This window comes from Penicillium paradoxum (genome assembly GCF_028828445.1).
Source record: "Penicillium paradoxum strain IBT 22861 chromosome Unknown utg000005l_segment0_segment0, whole genome shotgun sequence".
NCBI lineage: Eukaryota > Fungi > Ascomycota > Eurotiomycetes > Eurotiales > Aspergillaceae > Penicillium > Penicillium paradoxum.
Genome location: NW_026643183.1, coordinates 3756331 through 3780102, shown reverse-complemented (window position 1 = coordinate 3780102; position 23772 = coordinate 3756331). Strand labels below are relative to the sequence as shown.

The window sequence follows — 23772 nt, the reverse complement described above, 5'->3', positions numbered from 1 at the left end:
GTCGAGAACGGAACACAGTAAATCAGAAGGAGTGCTTACCCAAATGCAAATCGCTAAAGAAACACAACTGTACAGGGCCCAGAACGCAAACGACGGCGCCTCAATCGAGGGTTGGAGGTGGATGGAGAGCCGAAAGAGTTGGGCCATAACAGTTTGCTCAAAACGGTAATCGATAAACACCGCCGTCGGCCCGTGAGGTCACGTGGGGACCCATCGACGTACTGGGTACCTTTTTGTATTTTATTTTTATTTTTGATTATTCTTGGAGTGCCTTATGTAGTCACTGTTCTTATTGGATCTGGAGGGTAAATGCAGGATACTGTTCAAGTTGCGTTGTGATGTATTGACACGGCTTCAAGTAATTGGATGTGTTAGATATTTGCAACCTGATCAACTCCCACCGACTATGCAATTACAGCAGTGCTGCGTGTGGAGTAACCGCACATGGATCAACCTGCTAACCTTCTAAGCCTGGAAATTGAAAGTGCGTGGCCATGTGAAAATTGGGGCCAGAGGTTTTGGCCCTCTCCATCCCAATGTCCTTAACATCACCCAAGTGAGAGCCTTAGGGGAAATAAAGCCTTCACGACTCCGGAGTACTCCCAGTCGGTCTACACACCATGTTAGGTCGGTTCTTTGGATGGATTCCCCTCCTTTTCGACTTCGCCGAGTATTATATCCCTCCAATCCAACCCCAGGAGCGTCTCCAGGCCCAAAATAGACCATGGCACCAAATTATCACCGGTTTATATCACGAGCCGCCCCTCATCAAAATCCACGATCGTAATGGAGATGTCAGTTGGAGCTTCGTACGCGAAGACGTCACGCAATCTCTCCCCGCCGATGTGCGCAAGTGTCTCTATGCCAAGGCCGATGATACCACCGAGCTCAAGTATATGAACAACGGCACCAGCGTCGGCGCCGTCTATAGTGACCTCGTGCTGGTCGTTAACCATACACCCAAAAACCCCACCACCGATAAGTTTATCACGTTTGCACTCTGCAGGAGGAACGAGGTACTGTGGAACGCGCATACGCTGGAACCCTTGCCGGGCGATCTCCTCGCAGTGGGCACTACTGGGCAGCGACCCTGGGATGGTATTCTCGTCTACAATGCTAGCGCCGCAAACTCTCTTATGGCAAACCCTCCAATTCTCCAAAATATCACGGGCTTGCGCGCTATCCACGCCTTGATCTGGGATGAACAGGGGCAGATGCTGTGGGGTGCCGGCACGGACGCTGCAGCGGACGGCTCCGACCCGGTTCCTGCATTTGGGACTATCATCGGGTATCCCTGGGATAGGGAGACAGGTCTACTGAGAAAAGATGATCGATATATCTATAAACTGCCCGAGGCGTACACTATCGAGTCCGAATGGGGCAAGGGATACCCCTGGTGGGCTGGGTTACACGATTTGGTACCTGTCCCTGGCGAGCGGAAATTTTTGGTCTCAGAAGATCGTGGTCTTCACGCGTTCGATATTGAAAAGGGAGAATTCACCGAGCATTATGAAAATGTCACTGAAAAATATATGAAAGGATTTGAGGTGACGACGAATGATCGCCACGGGTACAATGGTGACGGGGAGTGGGAGGAGCTGCCACAATCGGACCTAAAGAGTTTCAATCTTGCGCCCGACGGCAGTTTCATCTACGTGCAATCTCTATGGACTAAGTTCCGTGGATTTCACACGAGTTTGGTGGTGAATGGCAAGCGACGTAAGATCAACATCGGCGATGAGATCTACCGGTCGCGCTGGTTTGGAAATATAGATGGCTGGCCCAAACCATGAACTCCCTCTGCCCAATACATGTAATGAGTGATGAATCCGAATTTCGAACAAATCTTGTTTTTCCGGTTGTCTATACAGTTTTCAATTTGTTGTGCGGTGATTTCTAGAAACGTTTCCATCCAATGCAGATCCTACCTGAATCTCATCCCACCACGTCTTGAAGCCGCACGAAAGCCATGTACGTACTACATTTGATGCTTCCAGGTCACGGAATTACCTTGCAGATACCTATGCCAGCTCCGTTGCGAATCAATATTATTCTTTTCAATGGTACTTAGCGCCTTTTGCAAATAATATAGTGAGAGCCCATGCCTGTAGCACAAAGATATATCTTGAGTTATTGTAGAGTAACTCGGCATTCAGCCAACTGCAATTCGGTGGAACTCTTAATACTTAATTTCTATAGATACCCATTGTCGAAATACGACTAACGATTCACGATTTGGCAAAAGAATTTGTGGAAAACAACCCAACTTCAACTTCACACTGCTTCGGCAGCGGTCGTCCGAATCAGCTCTTTCACCTTCTCCACACTCCATTCCTCCAATCCAGCCAGAGAATTATCATCTTGTTTCCAGGGATGCGTCAGCTCCTTGACAGCCATACAATACTGGATTTGAGTTGTAATAGTCGAATAAGTGACGTTGCCGGTCTTGATATCCTCGAACGCCTTTTGCAAATGGGGTTCCATATCATTATACGTGGCCGACCAGCCGTCATACCCCAGGATCTCTTTTGCGATATCAAAGAGTTGGTTCTGGGTTATGTACACAGAGTGAACATAAACCGGGCGGTTTAGAGTTTCCTGTGGATGCAAAAGAACATTCGCAGTTGCTTTACCGACATCCGCTAACGTGGTCCAGGGAACAACGTTGTTTCCATCACCGCAGATGAAAGCGCTCTTTTCTTGGAAATTGAAACCGAGAAAACCGGAAGATAGAGCCCAGTCGAAGAAGCCACCGCAGGCTATCAGGGTATAGGTCAAGCGGTTATTAGCCGCTTCTTTCTTCACGGCTTCATACGAAACCTTCTTTCGTTCAAAGCAAGGCATATTGTGGATAGCTGGTATTTCGGGATCGAGTCCGAAATCGCTGGTGATACTAGTAGTGGGTGGAAAAAGAGTGTTAGCCAATGATGGATTGTGATATCATTGATGGGTTAACTGACAAGCGATAAACCCCAGCCTTGGCCGCTGCGTCAATCAGTCGGAGGGGTGTTTCAAACTCGAGCGAGGATGTAGCATCAATGACTGCATCATGTCCAGCAACAGCAGCAGTCAACGCTTTCACCGAAGTGAAGTCAACAACCTTCACACGGGCACCGGCCGGGAAGGGTTTGGCACTCCGACTCAGCACCGTTACATTGAATTTGAGATCGAGCAATGCATCAAGGACTCGAGATCCGACATTTCCACTAGCCTGGATGCTTGTTAACCTAGACAATGGAATGATTTTCTTTGACCCTTACCCCGGCAATGGCAACATTCTTGATTGTGTGTGACATTTTTCTTTTGTTAGATCTCTATGCCGTACGACGACGAGGGGTTTCTGGAAGGAAAAAAGGAAATTATGGCTGTAAGATCTGGTTCTTTCAAGTTATTTAACACTCTGCTTACGCCAATCTGGTGAGGGGCTAAGGTTGACTGGGATCCTATGACGGAATTCACGGAAATTAGGGCTTGACAAGCAAGGTTCGCGCCCGGCGCCAAACCCAATTTTAGGATTTGCTCTTATTCCATCTCAAGAAAAACATCCATGTATACCTGAATGGATATAATTTGATGGCAAAACCGGCCTTGAAGCTAGCCAAGCAATTCTCGGCCCGCGATTTACCGTTACTTGGCGCTGTGGTGTAGGGCCTACGTATGCCCATATGATGCTATAATGAAGCTAGAAAAACCAAATTATATACCTTATGGAACATGGGGGACTCGGGAATAGTATATTTTCACCCAATATATTGCAAGGTGGAATGTTTATTAAATTTGTTCTTCCCTATTCGGCTGAAAAGAGCACGTTAACGGCTGCATAGGAGATTGTATGCCCTAGCGCAGGGTTGAGATCTAAGACATCTGCATTGCTGGGAATATTATAATCCACAGCGTTCTCATGAATCCAGGCGGCGTGGATAACGAAGTATATTATACCCTTTCGAAGCCAAGGAGGTCACATTTCAGCCCCAAAGGATGTTCATCTTCGCCCAGAAGGTATCCTTCTTGATCGGCACGTTATCTGGATCATTATTAGCTTCTTCTATTGCCTGCTGAACCGGTACCATGACTAGAGGAAGAATCCTTGTCCGGCGGATCAACTTGTAGCCTCCATATGCAAAGAGAACGAGTGGGATATCCCTTAGACGACGGTCAGTAGGCAAATCTTGAAGCCGCGTCATAGATGATCACTTACAGATATGATGAGACAAACTTGGCGGGATCCCAGTTTCCAGTTGTGAAAACCGTAAAGCCTCCAGTGAGGAGTATGACGACACAGGAAACCAAAGCAAACCAGCTGGTACATCCTGCGTGAGTTTAGCATCAAGGTCATTTTCTATAAGCATAAGACTGTGGCACATACTGGTGATACGGTTATGCCATGGCAGCTCCGTAGGTGAGATGCCCTGATTATCCAGAGCTTGCAATAGACGAATATGGTTCAGTGCGATGATAATCCAAGAGACCAAGGTGCCAGCCGCAGTCAAATCAACGAACCACCAAAAGACATTCATGGCATTATTGGAAACGCACATGTATGCTAGGAGAGAGAAGGAAACCTGCAATAGCACGCACATATACGGCACTCCCCATTTGGTGGTCCGCAAGAAAACCTTCGGGGCATGGCCCTTGATCGCAAGACCATATAATGTTCTTGTTCCTGCCAAGATGCTCTGGTTTGACGCAGACCATGCAGAGGTCAAGCAAACAGCATTCACAACAGAAGGGATAGCTTTGATTCCCGCATCGCCAGCAGCGATAACAAAAGGACTTGTAGCGGCTGTGCCAGAATCCGTACCGAGACGTTTATCACTGCTAGAAACCAACATGCCAACCACCAAAACTGCGGCAAGATAGAAGATAGAAACACGCGCAAACACTCTCTTACAGGCCTTTGGGATATTTTGCCGCGGGTTCCTTGTTTCAGCAGCGGCCATGGCCAAAGATTCGACACCGGCAAATGAGTAGACTGCATTGGTCATCACAGCCCAGAAGCCGAGAAATCGACCGAGAGACCCAGTCGCAATGTATTCGACAAACGGACCGGGATCTTTCCAGTAATCGAAGCCCCGTCGTGGTACACCCGGCACACCTCCAAGATCAATGACGAGGCCCAAAATGACCACGAAAACGACCAACAGAATCTTGAGAATGGCGAAGATGAATTCGATTTCACCATAGACGCGAATGAAGGATATTGCGACAACCACGGACAACACGATTAGAAGAGTCACCCATAATGCGGCACTGATATCGGTCCAGTATTGAATCAGAACAACACTAGCGGAGATCTCACTGGGAACGCTGATAAAGCATCCATAGACAACATTCCAGCCGACTGCAAATGCAAGGGCGGGATCGATCAGAATTTCTGTATGTCGCACGAAAGATCCGGTGACTGGAAGTAGGGCTGAGACTTCCCCAAGTGCAAATTGAATGCTACAGACGACCAGGCCGATGAACATGTAACCTAGTAATGCACCGAGCGGACCACCTGCGGCTATTGAGCCACCTAAACCGAGGAAAAGACCTGTGCCCTATGATAGTTTAATGAGAGGTCGTTGTTTCCGCGGCGAGTGACATACAATTGCGCCCGCGATGGCAATCATCTGGATATGACGTTGTCCCAGGCCTCGGATCAAGCTTTCGCGTTCATACTGGGTAACGATGTGTCCATCGTCGGGGATCACGGCGTTGGAGGGACCCGAATGTGGGATGTGATGCTGATCTTCTACATCCTCCACATCTTGTATGATGTACCGACCTCCCGTTTTAGTCGAGCGTTCTTGGTCCTCAAGTATCCCTGCCATGGCGCTGTAGGATCAAAAGCTTTTCAAGCCAAGAAAGAGAGAAGAAAAGGGCATTGGGGCGCCGAGGAAGTAAGCAGATTGATCACACCATTTGAGTGGCCGATGAGGAAAGGCTATTTTTGCTTAATTGGGTTAAGACCAGAGATTATATGGAGGAATCAACGCCTGATGTTAGGGGCCGAGGGGTAAATAATAACACGAGGTGATTGGCTCACGGTTGCTAGGGATGGAAGTACATCGTAAAAGCAATATCACAAATTCATATTGAAGATAACATCATGTGCAACCTTGAATATGCACGAGCACTCGGAGATCTCCGAAGTGCCCGGTCGCTTTCTTGGCTTTGACACACCAAGCTGATCGGCCGCCATGTAATCTTTCAGCCATGTATATATAGCAATTCGCCATTGGTTGAAAGAGGTCGTCACTATATAAGTCTCTCCTTGTCGAGATTATGATAGTGAACATGGACGGATCAACTTCAAGATATACACCGTAAGCGTATACGACATGAGTAACCCAATTGCGTATTTTGATGCATCTAGTCCAACAAAGAGAGAGCGACAGAGCTTATCTGAGTGCAATACGGGGGATAATATTGCATATTGGCTGTGGGCAGTTTCCTCAATGGAGAAATGTCATTTCCATTGTATCAATTATGGTGCCTGATAGGCTCCCTCCCTGCTGGGTACATAGCTTCTATGTTGAAGCTTGTGGAGATGTCATTGTCTCGTGATAGTGTATAGGCTTCTTGTTCTGGAGTCAATTTAAGAGGTTCGAGACGCGTCTTCCGTATGACTTGAATCACCCCCTATCATTGGTTTTCTTCAGGAGCTCTGATGGACTTCCCACCTTGGAGACCTCTCATTGGCTCCGTTTTAATCGAAGCATGTGAGGACGTGGCTATTTCGCGACAGTTTTGTCGTTTTTTGTCGGTTCCCGAGCGTTTGTGGTTGTTGAGACGCGTCTTTCACATGGCTTCAATCGTGAGCTCTAGTTAGTTTTCTTAAGAGCCTGATGAGGTTTCACCCTCGAGACTTCTCGCTGGCTGCGTTCCCGTCGACTCCCTTCCGGCTGGATTCGTTTGAGGCCCGGAGGCATGTAAATCTGCGCTTATCCCGCGACATTTTATATGGTCTTTGTATGGACTCGAGAATTTAAGGTTGTTACGAAGGGTGTTTCAAGCTTTCGCCAGACCCACCCGGGCCGAGGTCGCCGATGGTGCTGAGTCATCTAACATGGGCCCGGGCTTCACCGCCCGATATCACATCCGCGGAGGTAAGAAAGTGACTCTAGCTTTGTGCATACTCGCTTCGGTCCTCAACCATGTCGCTAACACTAAAGCTCTCTTCTCTGGCAATCAGGACTCTGTCCAAGCCCATTGCCGTAAGATCTCGCCCCAAGCGCGATTCTGCCCAACACGTAAGCTGACCTGGACAGTCTCAAATTAAAGCCCAGGCTCGTGAACATGAGCGGTTTCGCAGGATCTGTGTCTCCATGGCCCAGGCCCTTCACCGATTCGATATGCGTCTCCGGTTAGGATCTCTTCGCGACACTGCCGCCTCCCAACGACAAGCTGCAGCCGAAGCCGAAGTCCGGAAACATAAACCATCAATGCCTACCGTTCTAACCGCCGCTGACACAAGAGCTGCCGAAGAAGCAGAAGCTAAGGCCAAGGCGGCCGCAGAAGAAGCAGCCAAGCCTCATCACATCCGTATCCGTCCTCTATCCGAATCCAAGGCCATCGAGTCAGGCGCCAACTTTATCTCTGAGTCCTTTCTTTTCCTCGTTGCCGGCAGCCTGATCCTCTTCGAATCCTGGCGGTCACGAAACAAGGAAAGCACGCGTCGGGAAGGCGTGGAGGGAAGACTTGCGGAGTTGGAACAGTCAGAACTGGCAGCACGGGTTGCTCTAGTTGCCCTGGAGAAAGAGGTCCTTCAGTTAAGAGCGAAGCACGGCGACTTGCCCAAGTTGCCCTCGCAGAGGATTCTTTCCCGTGAGATCTATGAACAGGCCCCAGAGTTGGATACCGAAGAAGTTGCACAGGGATGGCTCTCCCGCATTTCCTCGTACATCTCATTTGGTCAAAGTGCCGAGACCTCATCTGAGCCTACGGCTAGTACCCAGCCCGCAGCAGAAAAAGCAAACCCAAAGTCGGATGGGTCTGCTGCCCCAGTGAACAAGCTTTCGTTGCATGCGTCAAAAAGCTCGTGAGCGCTATCTGATTGGTTCCATTAAAGCCAGAGATATCCTATTATAGAAGGTTGGGAGTGCATTTGCTTTTATTTTGTTCAGTCAAGATACCCCGATACTCATTGGAAAGACAAGGAGTTCTGTTTTCGAGAGCAGGGGCTTTGAGGGGAGATCCATTTGTTTGGATATTTGTAGATACCATCTCCGCTCCTTCCCTGAAATGTACATATACACACATCCATAGAACCACCCAATCTTCATCCTCTCCCGACATTCATCTTCCTTTCAACGTCATCAGCTTCTTACCTTTATGTTGCCATTCCATCTTTTCTGAAGCTGGGTTGTCCTGTCACTCTCTTTACTATGTCGACCACGTCTCAACCTTCTGATAAGTCGTCTCCCACGGCTCGCTCCCTCAGGAGCCCACTTGACACCTCGGTTCTCTTCCCCTCGATATCCACCCTTTCCCCTCATGGTACTGCCATCACTCCATCGCCGTCATTCAAATCCACACCCAGCGAAGCAATGATGCCGCCACTGCTCGGCCTTCGGGTGGAATACAACCCGGAGCTTCGGAAGCGCGATGAATGGGCTAGACTAGCTCCCACTCTCACCACCCTAGGCTCCTTCAAAGGAGGTACATATCTCCCATTTATTCATCCAAATCTGGAGCTTACTTTATCGCCTAGCGGTGCCCCAACATTCACAAAAAACAAACTTCAATTGTTAGTCCTCTTGAATCCGTAACAAAGCACTCAAACCCTAACCCAGCTTCAAGCCCCGTGGGATGCCTGGAATGCTGATTTCAGCATCGAACTTGTTTATGAGAGGCAGATGCTACAGGCCTTCGACACCCACAATCACACCCATCTCCTGAAGCGCAATGCTCTGCTGCTAACTCCTACTCGACTGGATGTTCACAATAGGCACCAGACTGCAGTCACAATCCGGAAGTTTACAGAAGCAAATAGAAGCTCGCTCGGAGTAATTATCTACTTGATGGATACAGCAGTCCTGGGCAATGAACAGATCAATGCAGTGCAGTCTCTTGGGGCACTTCATCATTATCTGTCAATGGGCTTTGCCGAGCCACCTCAGGTTCTTGTCGTTTCCGATCCTTCTTATCTTCTCGATTGCATTAGCGCTTACATGAAGGGTATTTCGCGTGCGAATCCGGTAAAATATAGCCCTAGATCTATCTGCTTTCGGTTGGTCGTTGACTTATCTATCAATAACTAGACCACAGTCAAGATCGCTGGCGGCAAGCCGTTGCTGTTTGATACGCCTGGACCTTCGCCGTTTGTTTCCACTATCAAAGACAAACAATGATTTCCGAAGCCAGCGAATTCCTGAGCCGAGTGGCGTTTTCGGGAGAGGGCGGGCATTCTCTTGAGCTAGGTGGCTTGAAGTGGATAGAACATGATCACATTCTAGGGAAGGACCAGGAGGTATGGATCCTTTGTGTTGCTCTTGATATGCGGCATATGTTTATTGTGCTGGGTCAACACCGTTTCCATCGTGGAAATGCATTGAAATGCAGACAGGTTGACCTTCGTCGTGAACGGACTGTTATACATCTGTTAATTGTGATCACTGTTCCCCAAGTTATCATTTTAATCGTGGATTCCATGCATCGATATCAAATGGCTTTTATAGATACCACCTATCGTCTGGATTTCACCTATCATCCCAGAGTTTTCAGAGAAGTCTCCCCTATATCTTTCTTTTACGATAACTGTCTGACTACTATATATGGATGCAATTGATTTAATAAAAAGGACTGAATTAATGCATGGTCTCGGAAATCTCGGACAGAGAGGAAACAAACCGCCTGGTGTTTCTCCAAGAGGGATACATCGTATGTGGCAAAGTGTATTCTAACTATCTTTCTTCCCATCAAACGCCGCAATTGTACAACCCAGTGCGTGTACTGAGCGAAGGTTATGGACTAGCGGACATGTCCAGGGTTCAAACGCAAAGGCATTCCAAGATTAAATTCAGCGGTTGGTCATAAAAGAGACCCCTCAAATCGTCTTAGACTCGCTTGAAACTCCAACACCCCGGGAAATGGTTTCCCATACCATATGCCACGCACTTATAAGGTAGATCCATGTTATGGACATCCCAGTAAAGGGAAATGGTCGAAGACTCTGTCTACTCAGTCCCAGCAAGAGTGGGCTCACTCGATGACCCATGAAGTATGTAAAACCGATACACCCGAGTTCTATCATCCGCGCCCTAAACGAATCTCGCCTGCCATGTCCGACTATACATTTAGATGATAAAAACAAGCCAAATCATCCAGAAAAATGGAACATCTCATGCTCCGCACGCACCTCCAGATCCGTCGATATCGGCAACTGAGAGTTCGGCGTAACATCGACAGTCCCCGGAGCAAGACTTAACGATGCCTCCGAGCTAAACAACCCCGGATTCACAAGTTGCCATGCCCAAGCACTAGATGGAGACAGAGAGAACGATGCTGGTGCGAATCCTGCTATATTCGTTGCGAATCGATCAGTGATTTGAGATTGGTGTAAGGGTTGGATAATCGCTTACCGTCGAAATCAAATGCAGTGATAAGTCTTGTTAGAGTATCCCGACACCGCATGACGGTTTCACTGCCTTTGTTTAGTCCGCGGAGAATTTCCATTGCTGTTTCGAGGAGGCCGCGTAGCTCGGCGATGGAGAATGTGGATAGTTGGCCTGAATAAGCTGGGATTCGTTTTATCAGGAGGATTCCTAGGACTGCGAGCGAGGAGTTGAACGCTGCGACCTTTGTTAGTCTCAATCACAAGCAATGAATAAGACGGGAGTTGCTTACTATAATAACAAGAGAACCACCAAGCACCGAGCAAGTTCTGATCGTTCCTAGAACCAGCTAGGATATTCTTACTGATTTGCAGGACATCGCCGCAAGTGCGGACTAGATCTGCTAGTAAGACGGCGCCGGAATTCCGGAGCCATTCAGATTGATATTCGTTTGAGGTTGTCATGCCTGGCAAATCCAGGAATTGACTGAGAACCGGTCGGAGAATGAGGATTCTTGCTCCGAGGAAGCGGAGAGAAAGGAGGACGCGGAGTCTGGTGGTTCCGACTGTCAGTGGGACATCGTCCAGCGTGTCCTGGGAGGTTATGATTCGTAAACAGGATGGGAGACGATCCTGCCATTGGGCTAGTTCCCAGCGAAGTTTGGAGATCTGGTTGAGGCTTTCGCTCATGGGGAGACGGGTGCGGAGACCGAGGTTTTGGTCATAGAGGCGTTCTAGGGCATCGCCCATGATGTGAGTGACGGATCTAGATTGAAGTTAGGTAATGTTATAGTTTATACTGAGAGCATCTCACATCAAGGAATCGAAATATGCCAGGCTGGATATGGTGATACCACTTGGGACATTGCTGAATGCTAGAAACGAGCTGGGCTCGAATCTCACATGGGATAAAGGGATTAAGGGAGGGCGACCGTAAGTCACGCTCAGAAATCTGAGTCTATTAGTAGGGGTTCGGATTTAGGAAGTAATGGACACATACCGATCATTCATAACGCACCAATACCATGATCTCCTTCGGACTTCTCGATCGGTTGGCGAGAGGCTCTTCGAGTCCATAACATGGAGTCCAAGTTGGTATGCCCTTTGACAGCCAGGCCATGTAGTGTCCAGGCAAGTGAAGAAGAGGTAGTTCCTTCGAGGTATGCCTCCATCAAAAGAAACAATTGCACTAAGCATGTCAGTAATGTTGGAACGCAAACTATCACGAATATGCCATACCCATTTCCAATGAAAGACGCCCTAGAATATCCGATTTGACCAATTCCATGGCCCGCTCAAAATACATACTGGCCCTCGTGGCTCGTTCAATATTCGGCGAAGTTGCCGTCATGACATTTGTGGCGAGAGCAAACACGACATTCAAGGTCGCGAGCCAGGATCTCCGCACACTCCGGATCCCATCAGTGTGCAACTTCCTGTACGTGTCTCGAAATGAGCACTCGTGAATGCAGGGGATCATTAGATTGACTGTGGTGAAAAACAAATGCAATAAGGCGTCGGATTCCATTTCAGCGGGAAGCCCAAACGCATTCACGCGAGTTCTGCCCTGACCCTCAATTTCACTGCTGACACCCGATGGTCTTCTCAAGAACGCATCGAAATGGTCATCACTCGGCGGCCGAAGCCCACTGGAAGAATCTATGGTTGAGGGAGGTAAGTTTTCTGCCGAGTTGGCACCGACAGCATGAATAATAAAGCGCAGGAAGGCCACATTGGACGAAGCGCCTATCAATGATTAGATCCCGTGCTATCAAATGGTTTGCAGCGATAAATTGAACTGTACCGAAATATTCGTCTTCATCGGCTCCATCTTTGAGTGCCACAGAGCCCATGCCATCGACTTCATCGTCTTGATCCAATGGGCCCTTCATCCCAGGACTGTGCTGCGGGTCCTGGCTCTCCGGCATAGCGGGAGAGGCCGCCATGTTCGTTTCCGGGCTATCGAAGGCCTTGTCCAGCCCGGATAGCCGCAGTCTTTTTTCTATTGCCTGCAATCGCTGCTCAAGCTGACTCTCATCTTGTCTATTCCAATAACATTAGATAGTGTTCACATGTTCAGCAGATTCCACCCACCGCTCAGAGCTGCTGGGGTTAGTGATTGCCACAGGCTGACTGTACGGCTGTTCATATCGACACTCCGTCTCCATATCTTCACATGATGAGCACGGTATCGCACCGTCGCACTGTGATACCGGAACACTTAGACATCAACTCTAGCAGATCACAATAATATCACATACACGAGACTTGCGGACGCGACATGACCGACATGCCACTGATACTCTCTTCCGCTTCCGACCCTGTTGCTTGGATCGGACGCGATCGGAATCGTCCAATAAGGGGTTCGGAGATTGATCCATGAGATTATTGTCGGACGAACTGTGAGAATGGAGGGAGCCCCAGAGTAATATGCGACTTCGGGAGTTGCGCTAGTGAAAGACCCGGGGGATCCACGTCGACCAATCAGCGGAGGCTCTCGGCTGTGAAAACTGGGGAATTGGAGAGTCTCGTGAAGCGGACATTTGCCCCTTTTCCCTGTCTTTTCATTGCTGGTGTTTTAGGTCTTTTTGGAGGAAAAAGCTAGCTCGAGGGGGCTTTTACAAATAAACTGATTTGATTTGGTGTTCGGTGTTCGGAGCCTTCCGATTATATATGGGGTACCCCGTACATATGTTTTAGGTGTGTGCGCCTATCTGCCCCCCACGTAGATTAATGTCCGATCATTCAGTCGCCAAGCCAAGTCGAACATCAACATTATCGTCAAGTGCTATAGTAATGCCTTCCTGTACATTGATCGTCTTCCTCATAACTTCTCGGGGGTTGAAGCGGCGAACAAACATCGATAGCACGATTTTCTGCTCAATGAGTGATAAACTGTATATTATCAGTACCAGGATTTCACCATGGTGGAAGGGATCCCTACTTTTGTCCAACACATTGTCGTGTTCCTCTCGAGAAAGGATGGAAATAGGTCGACATCTCTCGCTTCTGATCCTCGTCTACCAACCATCGTGCTGGGTTGAAGGTGCTGGGAGAAGGGAACATGACCTCATCGTGGAGGGCATATAAAGGCGTAGTGCTCACGATTGTCTGCAAATCGTCAGTCACAGTCCCGGTCATTAGCGAAGCAGAATACATGGATCAAACTTACTCCGGCTGGGAAATAATGTCCTTTGAAGCTCCATCCATTGGCAGGGACCGTCCGAGGAAGTCGGGTTCGGCTGGGACAGGATACCCGGAGACCTTCTTTGACGCACGCATTGAGGAACGGCAAGGCATCCAGTTCGGGCACGGTCGGTCGAGAATCAAGTGTAGGCATGACAGTCCGTACTTCGTCCTGAAGTCTCTGGTATGTCTTCGGGTCTTGAAGGAGATGGTGCAAAGTAACTGCGAGCGCTGCTGCAGTTGTGTCCGTTCCGGCCACAAACATCACAATAGCTTCAGAGATCAAGTGCTCTTTAGTCAATTCCCGGGACTTCTTTTCGGCGGATGACATCATGTTCTTGAACATCGTCCAAGTGTCGCTGGTATGCATATGCTGGAACCCGGACTCGGCTCTCTGTCCTAGCTCTAGAAATCCATTCGGGACAGCGCTGAGGTTGTAGTAGCTCGCCCATCGGAGTAGCTCTCGGAGAAAGGGGAAATGTTGAAACTGGGTTTGTTAGTGTCTCTTGTTGCTTGATAGATGGGAAGACGATACTCACGAATGGCACGGAGTGAGTCGCCTTATCGATGGCTTCAAATATGGCAGACTTATAATTATCCAAATTGAGTGCTCCAGTAGACTTTCCAAATGCGAACTCGGAGATAGTATCCAAGGTCATGCAACGGAATGCTGGGAAAAGTGGAATGATTTGTCCGTTCTTTGCACTTTTTGTAAACCGATCCATCAACAAATAACCCTTCTCGTAGATTGACCCTTCATGTTGAATAATATTCGCCCTGGAGAATGCATGGGAAATGAGACTCTTGTCCTGGGCGTGCTCTTGACGGTCGCGGATAGTGAAGAGATTGGGAGCCTGATCTTCGAACGCGCGATAGAAGTAATAGGACTTTTCAAATTTCGATGTTTGTGCATAAACAATGCTGGAGGCTTCCACGTCGTTGAATGAGACTTCGTTGGGTGAGATCCTTAAGAACGGTCCTATTCTGTGTTAATAGATACTCGGTAGTAGTATTTCAGTTGTAAGGACTTACCGTATTTTCGGTGCAAGTCAAGTATTTCGACATGAGGATTTCCTCTCATCTCGAGTGTAAAAATCCACCATCGAGTTATCTTGGCCATAAAAGGGCCTGGGATGGCCTTCAGAGGGTGGAAGAATACATTGTACACGGTACTTCCAACGAGCCACAACAGCACTACAATGGCTCCATACGCCAGATAGGACATAGTGATAGACTGGAATGGGTTGATAAATTCTTATCCTACCCCGTATCTCAGTAGATTTCTTGTCATATAGGCAAAGCTTTCATTTATTTGCCTCGTATCCACCAGCACTAAGCCCCGGAAACCCGGGGTTAAGCTACCCGGCACGATCGAACCTTGGGAAATGAGTTATACCCAAGCGAAATGATCGCCAGCGTTCCAAGGGTTTCTCTGGACAGATTCCACCAAGTGAAACGTAAGCGGAAGTTGAGCGAGTGGATATTCCGAAGAGTTGGTGTCTTCGCCGGGGATACCGGGGGTAGACAAGTTGCTTCCCCGTCGTGTCGCCGAGGAACAAGATATGGACCCACAGGGATGGAGCAGCTCCCCTCACCATATTTGAGGCCGGCGACGATCAAATAAAAAGTTGGGTCTTGCCTGGACTATCGTCGCCTAACTTGTTTGAGAATCCTCTTCGCTGAACACGGTGCTTTCTCACTCCGAACAATCACAATGTCTGTTCTATCTCAGGAGCCCCGGAAGGACTTCCCCAACCGCCCTCAATTCTCGGGGTTCATGAAGCCATGCCGAGTAGAGGGCGAAGTTTTGAACCTGGAGGTCTATGGCGACATCCCAAAGGACATTGATGGCACATTCTACCGCGTGATGCCGGATCCCCAATTCTCACCTTTCATCGAAGATGACCCGGTAAGACGGCGGATGCGGAGAATACACTTGGAGATGACAAGATAGCTGATGTAGCAACAGTGGTTCAATGGCGATGGCAGCATCAGCGCCTTCAAGATCAAGAACGGCCAAGTCTCCTTCAAGCAGCGCTATGTCCGAACGGAGAAGTTTGTCCGAGAGCGAGAGGCTCAACGGGCATTGCTTGGTAGGCTGTTTCGTTTGTTCAGAAGTCCAGAGTGCATCAACTGACTATGTTTATCCGATAGGCAAATATCGCAACAAGTTCACTGATGCCGTGGATTTCAAGATCCGCACCACAGCTAACACAAACGTCGTTCACTTCAACGGCAAATTGTTGGCTCTCAAGGAAGATGCCCCCCCATATGCATTGGATCCTCACACCCTCGAGACAAGCGGTCTGTACGACTTCGATGGCCAGCTGCCCAGTTTGACATTCACCGCACACCCCAAGTTTGATCCCAAGACCGGAGAGATGCTTTGCTTCGGATATGAAGCCAAGGGCGATGGAACTCCTGATGTCTGCTACTACCGCATTGGTGCGGATGGAAAGTTCCTGGAGACTGTTTGGTTGTCTGCTCCTGTTGTAGCTATGATTCACGATTTCGCTGTGACAGAGAACTGGGTAAGTTGCTGTGTATTGTGTTGCCAACAGAACCTGTCTGACATTCTTCTCTCTTCCTATTTTAGGTCCTCTTTCCTATCATTCCCCAACTCTGTGATATTGAAAGAATGAAGCAGGGTGGTGAACACTGGCAATGGAGCCCCGAAACTCCATTCTACATTGGAGTCCTTCCAAGACGCGGCGCAAAACCATTTGATATCAAGGTATGTACCTTATCCCTCTATCATCCATCTTCCAGCATCTAATGATTCCTCACCTCATACAGTGGTTCCGCTACCAAAACTCCTTCCCCGGTCACGTATCCAATGCGTATGAAGACGACTCCGGTAATATCCTTCTCGACCTCGCCCTGAGCGAGAAGAACGTGTTCTTCTGGTGGCCCGATGCGCAAGGCAACTCCCCCGAGCCCAGCTCCATCAGCTCGCAGCTCACCCGATTCACAATCGACCCCAAGTCCGATGACCTAGACCTGAAGAACTTGGAGGTCCTCCAAAGCGACAACTCAGAATTCTACCGCATTGACGACCGCTTCGCCACCCAGTCATACAAGCACTGCTTCTTCGATCTAATGAATCCGGCCCTGGGAACTGACTTCCCCACCATTATGCCCCAGCTGGGCGGCGGCCACCCGCTGTACAACTCTCTCGCACACTTGAACATTGAAACTGGTGTGACAGAGACATATCTCCCTGGAAAGACGCATATGGTGCAAGAACCGATTTTCATTCCCCGACGCGGATCTACCGTTGAGGGCGATGGATATGTCATGGCGTTGGTGAATAACTATGTTTCCATGTGCAGTGAGGTGCACTTGCTGGATACTAAGGAGTTCACAAAGGCCAAGGCTGTTATTCTGTTGCCGCTTCGGTTGAGACATGGTTTGCATGGTAACTGGGTTGATGCCGATGAGCTGGAGGCTAAAGTATAAGGGATAACTTGGGATGCAACATGGACCTATCATATTCTATTAGTATAATCTGAGAAATTATAGTTATCATACTAAGTGACGTCGATTGAATACTTACTGGCTTCAAATTCGTATTTCTGATTTTTTGTGTGGATGAGTCAATCACCTGTAGGACCTCCATCACTGTGACGAAAGGTAGTAGGATGTGTAAGAGGTTATGGAAACGTGAATGCTGATAGCCATGTGTGCTATGGCGTAAATCATAGGGCATCAGTGTTCGCAATATCGGATCTTTTTGTCTGAGATTTCACATTTGATCCCTTAAATATAAGAATTGAATCTAATTTCTCGTTGCCCTTTGGCGTCAGTCTACCTGGTAGATTGACGGCAAAGGGTAACGCATCCTTTTTTGCGATTCGAAGGTCTGTTCGTCGTTCCCGGCCGCTGTCATTTTTCGTTATTTATTTTCCCTCCACCAGGGATACCTACTCTCTTGCCTTTCATTGCTCTTTACAGCTGTCCTGTCATCCCTTTGTGTTTAGTCACACAAAAAAGAGCCCTGCGGTCCGGAGTGGTTCCGAAGATGTTCGGTTATGCGATGATATATAGCGGCCTCTGTTCAGTTTCAATTGAAAGATGCATTGCTTGATCAAAATACCCGCATCATGCCTGATTCTAGACCACCTTTGCTACAGCTTTACTCAGTGCATTGTAAATAACTAATTTGTTCAAAGGAGCCCGCTATACACATTCGCAGCCAAGGCAGCACTATGCTCAATATTCCGTATATGACGTTGATCTGGATCTTCCCCGCTTTTTACTCCATTCCCCGGAGTCTCAGTCTCAGTCTTTCCCCGGTATCCCCGATGGCAGAGACCCAAAAAGGAGTCGGCGATGGTTGCTCTGGCCATGGCAAAGGGGCGGAGCGCGAGTGGATTCGGTGGAAATGTGGGGGAGCTGACTTGCAATGGGCTTTCCCCGGTATCCCCGGTGGCAACCTTTCCCCGGAAAAGAGCTGTTGAAGTGATCACCATGGCGAGCGGTAAAGGAGGTGCATACAATAAATATCTCTGTAGCGCCATTGTAGACATAGCATAATCTTCAATTTGTACCAATAACACAATGTCGCCTCAGAGGTCTCCAGCTCCCAATCCGCAGGCACTGGGCAGCTTCTTCAACGATGTCGCTCAAGTCATCGGAGAAGCCAACGTCTCGCGTACTCCTCAGGCTGGTGCGCTTGAAGATCCCCAGGGTCGGACCGCATATGGCGATCCGTTCTCAACGGCTGGTACTCATACTCCCAGCGGTGCCGTTCGACCAGGGACCGTCGAAGAGGTCCAGGAGGTCGTGAAGCTTGCAAACAAGCACAAGGTCTCGTTGTGGACTGTGTCGCGCGGAAAAAACCTGGGGTAGGTTGGGAATTCCATCTTTCATTCCGTCGCCATTTCCATGTTGCTAACAGTCACAGATACGGTGGATCTAGCTCCGTCGTCAAAGGATGCGTGGTTCTTGACCTGCACCGAATGAACAAGATTGTCGAGGTCAATGAGGAATACGGATACGCAATAGTCGAGCCCGGTGTGTCCTTCTTCGACCTCTATGAGGAAATCCAACGCCGCGGCCTGAACCTCTGGCCATCGGTGCCGGCCATCGGATGGGGATCTGTGTTGGGAAATACCATGGACCGCGGATTTGGATACACACCCAACGGAGAGCACTCGCAGTCTCAGTGCGGCATGGAAGTTGTTCTTCCCAATGGCGAAGTACTTCGCACTGGTATGGGAGCTATGAAGGATAACAAGACTTGGGCGCTATACAAGGGGTAGGTTCACTACTCTCAGAGTCGCGAATATTCCTTTTCACATGGGACCTTGACTGACCATCTAACAGAGGCTTTGGACCTACCCTTGACGGTCTATTCTACCAATCCAACCTGGGTAAGATTGAAATCCCCTGCCATATCACCCAATCCAATCACTAACAAAACCAGGTATCGTCACCAAAATCGGCATGCACATCACTCCCGCCCCGGAAGCCTACGCCACCGTCGAAGTCAGCGTCCCCAAAGAAGCAGACCTCGTCCCCCTCATCGGCGCCCTCTCAGACCTCATGCGCCGCTCCATCATCCTCAACTCCCCCTCCATCGCCAACATCTTCCGCATCGCGCTCACCTCCAAAGTCCCCGAAGTACACGCCGTCCTCGCCGAATACATGAAACCCAACTCCTACGTCCCCTACAACATCCTCGAGAAGATCCGCGCCGAACAAGACTGGGGATTCTGGCGAGCCTACTTCTCCCTCTACGGCTCAGTGGAGATGCTCCCGGCGCTCCTCAAAACCGTCCAGCGCGCCTTCTCCAGCATCCCAGGCGCGAAGGTCGAATGGCGCGAGTTCCCCGGCGTCCCAGGCCGCAGCATCACCACCGCCGAAATCAAAGAAGAGGAAATCCCACACAGTGGCATCCCCACTCTCGCCCCGCTGGGCATCATCGACAGCCGATCCGAGAAGGGCGGCGCACACGTCGATTTCTCACCCATCATCCCCCCTCCGGACGCGAGCTGTACGAGTGGTACCTCACCGCCAAGCAGCGTACGATCGATGCCAAGTTCGACTTCTTCGCTGATTTCCATGTCTACCCCCGCTACGTGGTCGGTATTGAGTTGATTATCTATACGATTCGGGAGGAGGCTCGTGTCAACGAGCTTTGCAAGAACCTCCTGCATGATGGTGCGAAGCTTGGGTATATGGAGTACCGTACTCATGTGCGTTATATGGACCAGATTGCGGGCAAGCTGGACTTCAATGACTTTGCGTTTAACAAGTTTACTACACTTCTGAAGGATGTGCTCGATCCGAATGGAGTGCTTTCTCCTGGTAAGTCTGGGATTTGGAATGGGGGCGCTTCGCTGTTGAAGCCCAGTGCGCAGATTTGAGGTTCTGTGGATATGTACTAGGTAGTGATGTATTTCTTCTCTATAACCACTCAAGGATTTGTATTTTGCTGTTCGGGGATTTCAGACTGCATGTAAGCTAAGTATTCGCTGGGCTTTGCCCTGCTTGTATTGTTGCTAGTTGATTTCATTATTATTGCTGTAGGGAACAGGATAGCGAGATCAGTGATGCTAAGTTAGATATGTGGACTTCTAGACAATACAAGAGCTCTGTCTTATCAGACTGAATGACACCGTCATTTTCAAGGGATATGTCTCTTGTGAGGGATTTGAGCTAGGTAGTATTGGAGTGGACCATTTAGCCTCTACACTGCAGCAGCCTTGTCCATGTAAGTACAGCTTGTAGATGGTAATGCAAGTGCCTTTTGAGGCTCTGAGGGGAGACAAAAGATAAATCCAGAACTCGAGGTTAAGCCAACGCCATTTTCGGGACAGATAGTTGCGAAGGATATATACGGCCAAGAACAGAGCATCAGCCAGGTGATATTGCCGATATGTTAGCCAAAGTTCCGCACCCGTGCATGCCAATAGCGACCACGCGGATTACTTCTGGCGATCAACGAGATCCATACCGGTTATGATGCCTCTGATGATATGGCTCTTCCTTGGTTACAGGTCATCAGTGAATAATGTTCGAGATATTATATTTGCCTAGCCAAACTCAGAAAGAAGAAAACAGTAAAATATAAACAAATTATTCCGCCCATAGGAGAAGATGAGCAGCCCACCTAAATTGGCGCGATCGAAGCTTCCATATCATCCATGTACCACGCCAAATCACCTGCACCATGCTGATCATGAGCGCTTTCGCCGTTACCCAGGAATCGGAAACGGTTCTTCGAGCGGTAGTCAATATTGAAGTGCTCCCCACCGATGTTTTCAAGACATTCCTTGAAGTGCAGAACCGAGCCGGGATACACACCGGTGACGTGACCTTCGCGTTTTCCATTCTTGTACCAGCTTCGGCATTTGTCTGACCAGACCATGCGCTTGAGGAATTCTTGGCAGTAAACATTGTAGTCATCCATCGCTTCTTTCTTGACATCGATTGATCTGTTTCAGACGGATTAGTTAAATGTTGAAAGGACTAGTGAGGACTGTAATGATTTACTTGATATCTTCTCCAGCGATCTTCTTGGCCCAGCGAAGAATGTAATCGCAAGTCCAAGAGACCTGTGTCAGAAGCGAGCCGTGGGAGATAGGGCAATTAGGCCCGTTGAAGACAAAGTAGTTCGGCATTCCCTCCACTTGGACCGCAAAGAAAGCCTCAGGGTTAACCTTCCATCGCTCTTCCAGTGTGGTCCCGTGGCGACCGACCATTTTCCACGATGGAATAAAGGACGTGTCGAACCCTGTGGCGCAGACGATCAGATCAAATTCTTGCTCGTCGCCCGTGATTGTTTTGATGCCCTGTTCTGTGATACGCTCAATGGGATCGAAAGTAAGAGTGGCATTGGGTTCAGCAAACGCCTCCAGATACCCATCCCCGGGTGTCAAACGACGACAGCCTGGCTGGAAGTCGTGAGAGAGCAATTTCGATACAAGCTCTGGGTCAGGGATATCCTTCATTCGCTCCTGCATCTGCTGCTCACAGGCCTGCGTCAAGCCCCGTTGCATCGGATGGTCTCGATACATGCCGTAGAAGAAGGCATTGACACTTTACTCGCAGTTGAGTTAGTTTCAGCGAGCTGTTAGTAGGGGAGAGGGTGTGTGAACTTGCCTGGCCTCTAGCTCTCTGCGGTAGCTGAAATGAGCCTTGGGATCATTCGCGAACTGCGCTTTCTGTTCTTCTGTGTAGGCAAAATTCTTACCGTCTTGTGTCTTTTCCGCACAGAAGTTGACGGAAACCCAGGTTGGGTTACGCACAAAGTTAACAAGTTTGGTGACTTTCGGCTGCATTGCAGCCACACATTGAATTCCCGAGGAGCCATTGCCAATCACTGCAACGCGTTTGTTCGACCAGTCATAGTCGTTATCCCTAAGTTATCCCCATTAACAATCATGGCGGAGAGTTTGTAGATAATGGCACTGGCTCACCAAGCCGCAGTGTGAAGCAATTTGCCTTTGAAACTCGACAGGCCATCAATCGCAGGCCAGCTGATCTTGCTAGTGAACGAACGACCGTTAGTAAAAGAGAATGTTGGGGATAATTTATCTTCGGTAATCTCACTTCAGGAAACCGGCTGCATTGACCAGAATGTCAGCCTCATCATGAGTGATGGTGCCTTCTTGATCTACCACCTCCACCTTCCACCTTCCCAATTCCTCATCCCACGTAGTCCCAGCAACCTTCGTGTTAAACTGAACGTCCTTGTCGAGATTCCATTTCCTCGTCGTTTTTTGGATATACTCCTCAATCTCGGGACCGGGGGCGTAGAAGTGAGACCAGTTTGGGTTGGGTTCGAATAAAAATGTATAAGAGTCTAAGTGCATGTCAATTCACGTTTTTCAAAGAGAGATGGAAGGACCGTACGGGCAGGAATATCACTGATAGGAAAGTCAGCAAATGATGTCACTTGTCTACGCCAGACAGATACATAAGACTACTCACCAGGCGACGCCAGGATAGGTGTTCTCAAACCACGTTCCGCCGACCTTAGGATTCTTCTCGTAGATCTTCAATTCCACAAAATCGCCAAGCTTGAGCTCATGCTCGATCTTATGCGCCAGGGTCAAACCCGAGTATCCTGCGCCAATACAAATTATCTTAAGCTTTCGTCGCTCATAGACAGGTTGGTCGGCACAGGGGATCCAGTTGGGAGGGGTTTCGCCGTTCGCAACACGGGTAGCAGGCGTTGGGAGATGGGCAGAGCCGTTGTGCGACCCATTAGTTCCATTTGTGCCATTTGTGCCATTCGAACCGCTTGTCGCCGGTGTAGTAAACCACTTGTACATAGTGAGGGGAGTTTGTCAGAAAGTTTGAGCCTCGGGTTGTCCATCGGGATTGAAGCCTTCTTATAATACTGGGATAGCTCCGTGCCGCGGAGACGGTTATTCTCAGACCACCGCGTAGAAGCAAAGTCAGTTTCTCCACTTCCTGAGTGCCCTCTAGGCAAGACCGGCAATTTTTAGCCGTTGCAGATCCCAGGGCTCGGAAGGGGCTATTCGTACTCCGTACGGAGCATGGAGAACTCTAACCCCAATTCTTGAAAGGTAAAATGGCATCCATTTGGCGTGGATCGTTTGCCTTTTGTTCCATATTCCTTTTGGGGAATGCAATCGGCTGAGACCAGCACTGGGTTGTAACACTGTTCGTGCTCATTAAGCTCAGCAGTTCTGCGTAACATGCGACCTCTGCACACAGCAGAAGACTAGCTTAGCCCACGTGTATGTATGTCTCAGACGGCGATAATGCGGGGCATAAAAAGGCGAACCTGCGGCGTCCGCAAAACGGGGGATGATCGCAGCCAAGTGATAGTGGCCCTTCTTGCGACGAGAATATACTCCTGTTGGCTGGGAAAGAGATCACCGTCATCAATAGCGTCCGATAGTCGAAAAGAAGGTGGCCACAAACTCTCTTGGGCAAGTCATCTCCGCACTGATACGGGGCGGGGAACGCGGGAGCGACTCGAGTATCACGGCATAGCGACGTTCTGCATAATTGTAAACCATGCTAGTCACAACGGCAAATGGAGTCCCGTTGATCAAGCCAGGGTCTTG

The 23772-nt window shown here is 49.1% G+C and overlaps 10 protein-coding genes across 10 annotated transcripts; 5 read left to right on the top strand and 5 right to left on the bottom strand.

Annotated features, from left to right (window-relative positions):
• Window positions 1-620: 620 nt before the first annotated feature.
• N7457_006355 (uncharacterized protein) lies at window positions 621-1793 on the top strand (the record flags this gene model as incomplete). The annotated part of the gene is made up of 1 exon (XM_057177399.1): window positions 621-1793. One exon carries the CDS (start codon window positions 621-623, stop codon window positions 1791-1793), a length of 1173 nt encoding a protein of 390 aa, XP_057031701.1.
• Window positions 1794-2274: 481 nt separating this feature from the next.
• N7457_006354 (aromatic alcohol reductase) lies at window positions 2275-3296 on the bottom strand (the record flags this gene model as incomplete). Its single annotated transcript, XM_057177398.1, has 3 exons — window positions 2275-2893; window positions 2961-3211; window positions 3261-3296. The coding sequence occupies 3 exons, from the start codon at window positions 3294-3296 to the stop codon at window positions 2275-2277; spliced, it is 906 nt and encodes a 301-aa protein (XP_057031700.1).
• Window positions 3297-3965: 669 nt separating this feature from the next.
• Window positions 3966-5813, bottom strand: N7457_006353 (uncharacterized protein; the record flags this gene model as incomplete). The annotated part of the gene is made up of 4 exons (XM_057177397.1): window positions 3966-4143; window positions 4199-4310; window positions 4367-5540; window positions 5589-5813. 4 exons carry the CDS (start codon window positions 5811-5813, stop codon window positions 3966-3968), a joined length of 1689 nt encoding a protein of 562 aa, XP_057031699.1.
• A 1326-nt stretch (window positions 5814-7139) lies between these two features.
• On the top strand, window positions 7140-8027 carry N7457_006352 (OPA3 family protein; the record flags this gene model as incomplete). Its single annotated transcript, XM_057177396.1, has 2 exons — window positions 7140-7199; window positions 7254-8027. 2 exons carry the CDS (start codon window positions 7140-7142, stop codon window positions 8025-8027), a joined length of 834 nt encoding a protein of 277 aa, XP_057031698.1.
• A 504-nt stretch (window positions 8028-8531) lies between these two features.
• On the top strand, window positions 8532-9335 carry N7457_006351 (uncharacterized protein; the record flags this gene model as incomplete). Its single annotated transcript, XM_057177395.1, has 3 exons — window positions 8532-8643; window positions 8785-9182; window positions 9246-9335. 3 exons carry the CDS (start codon window positions 8532-8534, stop codon window positions 9333-9335), a joined length of 600 nt encoding a protein of 199 aa, XP_057031697.1.
• An 898-nt stretch (window positions 9336-10233) lies between these two features.
• Window positions 10234-12918, bottom strand: N7457_006350 (Zn(II)2Cys6 transcription factor; the record flags this gene model as incomplete). Its single annotated transcript, XM_057177394.1, has 10 exons — window positions 10234-10272; window positions 10343-10503; window positions 10566-10775; window positions 10831-11303; window positions 11352-11412; window positions 11556-11726; window positions 11777-12283; window positions 12342-12580; window positions 12632-12741; window positions 12799-12918. The coding sequence occupies 10 exons, from the start codon at window positions 12916-12918 to the stop codon at window positions 10234-10236; spliced, it is 2091 nt and encodes a 696-aa protein (XP_057031696.1).
• A 360-nt stretch (window positions 12919-13278) lies between these two features.
• Window positions 13279-14948, bottom strand: N7457_006349 (cytochrome P450; the record flags this gene model as incomplete). The annotated part of the gene is made up of 5 exons (XM_057177393.1): window positions 13279-13432; window positions 13482-13648; window positions 13710-14210; window positions 14263-14702; window positions 14756-14948. The coding sequence occupies 5 exons, from the start codon at window positions 14946-14948 to the stop codon at window positions 13279-13281; spliced, it is 1455 nt and encodes a 484-aa protein (XP_057031695.1).
• Window positions 14949-15437: 489 nt separating this feature from the next.
• N7457_006348 (carotenoid oxygenase family protein) lies at window positions 15438-17182 on the top strand (the record flags this gene model as incomplete). The annotated part of the gene is made up of 5 exons (XM_057177392.1): window positions 15438-15632; window positions 15693-15816; window positions 15878-16254; window positions 16320-16457; window positions 16520-17182. 5 exons carry the CDS (start codon window positions 15438-15440, stop codon window positions 17180-17182), a joined length of 1497 nt encoding a protein of 498 aa, XP_057031694.1.
• Window positions 17183-18283: 1101 nt separating this feature from the next.
• N7457_006347 (FAD-binding oxidoreductase) lies at window positions 18284-20094 on the top strand (the record flags this gene model as incomplete). Its single annotated transcript, XM_057177391.1, has 5 exons — window positions 18284-18570; window positions 18630-18983; window positions 19052-19098; window positions 19152-19681; window positions 19750-20094. 5 exons carry the CDS (start codon window positions 18284-18286, stop codon window positions 20092-20094), a joined length of 1563 nt encoding a protein of 520 aa, XP_057031693.1.
• A 746-nt stretch (window positions 20095-20840) lies between these two features.
• On the bottom strand, window positions 20841-23007 carry N7457_006346 (flavin-containing monooxygenase; the record flags this gene model as incomplete). Its single annotated transcript, XM_057177390.1, has 7 exons — window positions 20841-21165; window positions 21224-21769; window positions 21833-22090; window positions 22150-22218; window positions 22283-22535; window positions 22586-22599; window positions 22664-23007. 7 exons carry the CDS (start codon window positions 23005-23007, stop codon window positions 20841-20843), a joined length of 1809 nt encoding a protein of 602 aa, XP_057031692.1.
• Window positions 23008-23772: the final 765 nt, after the last annotated feature.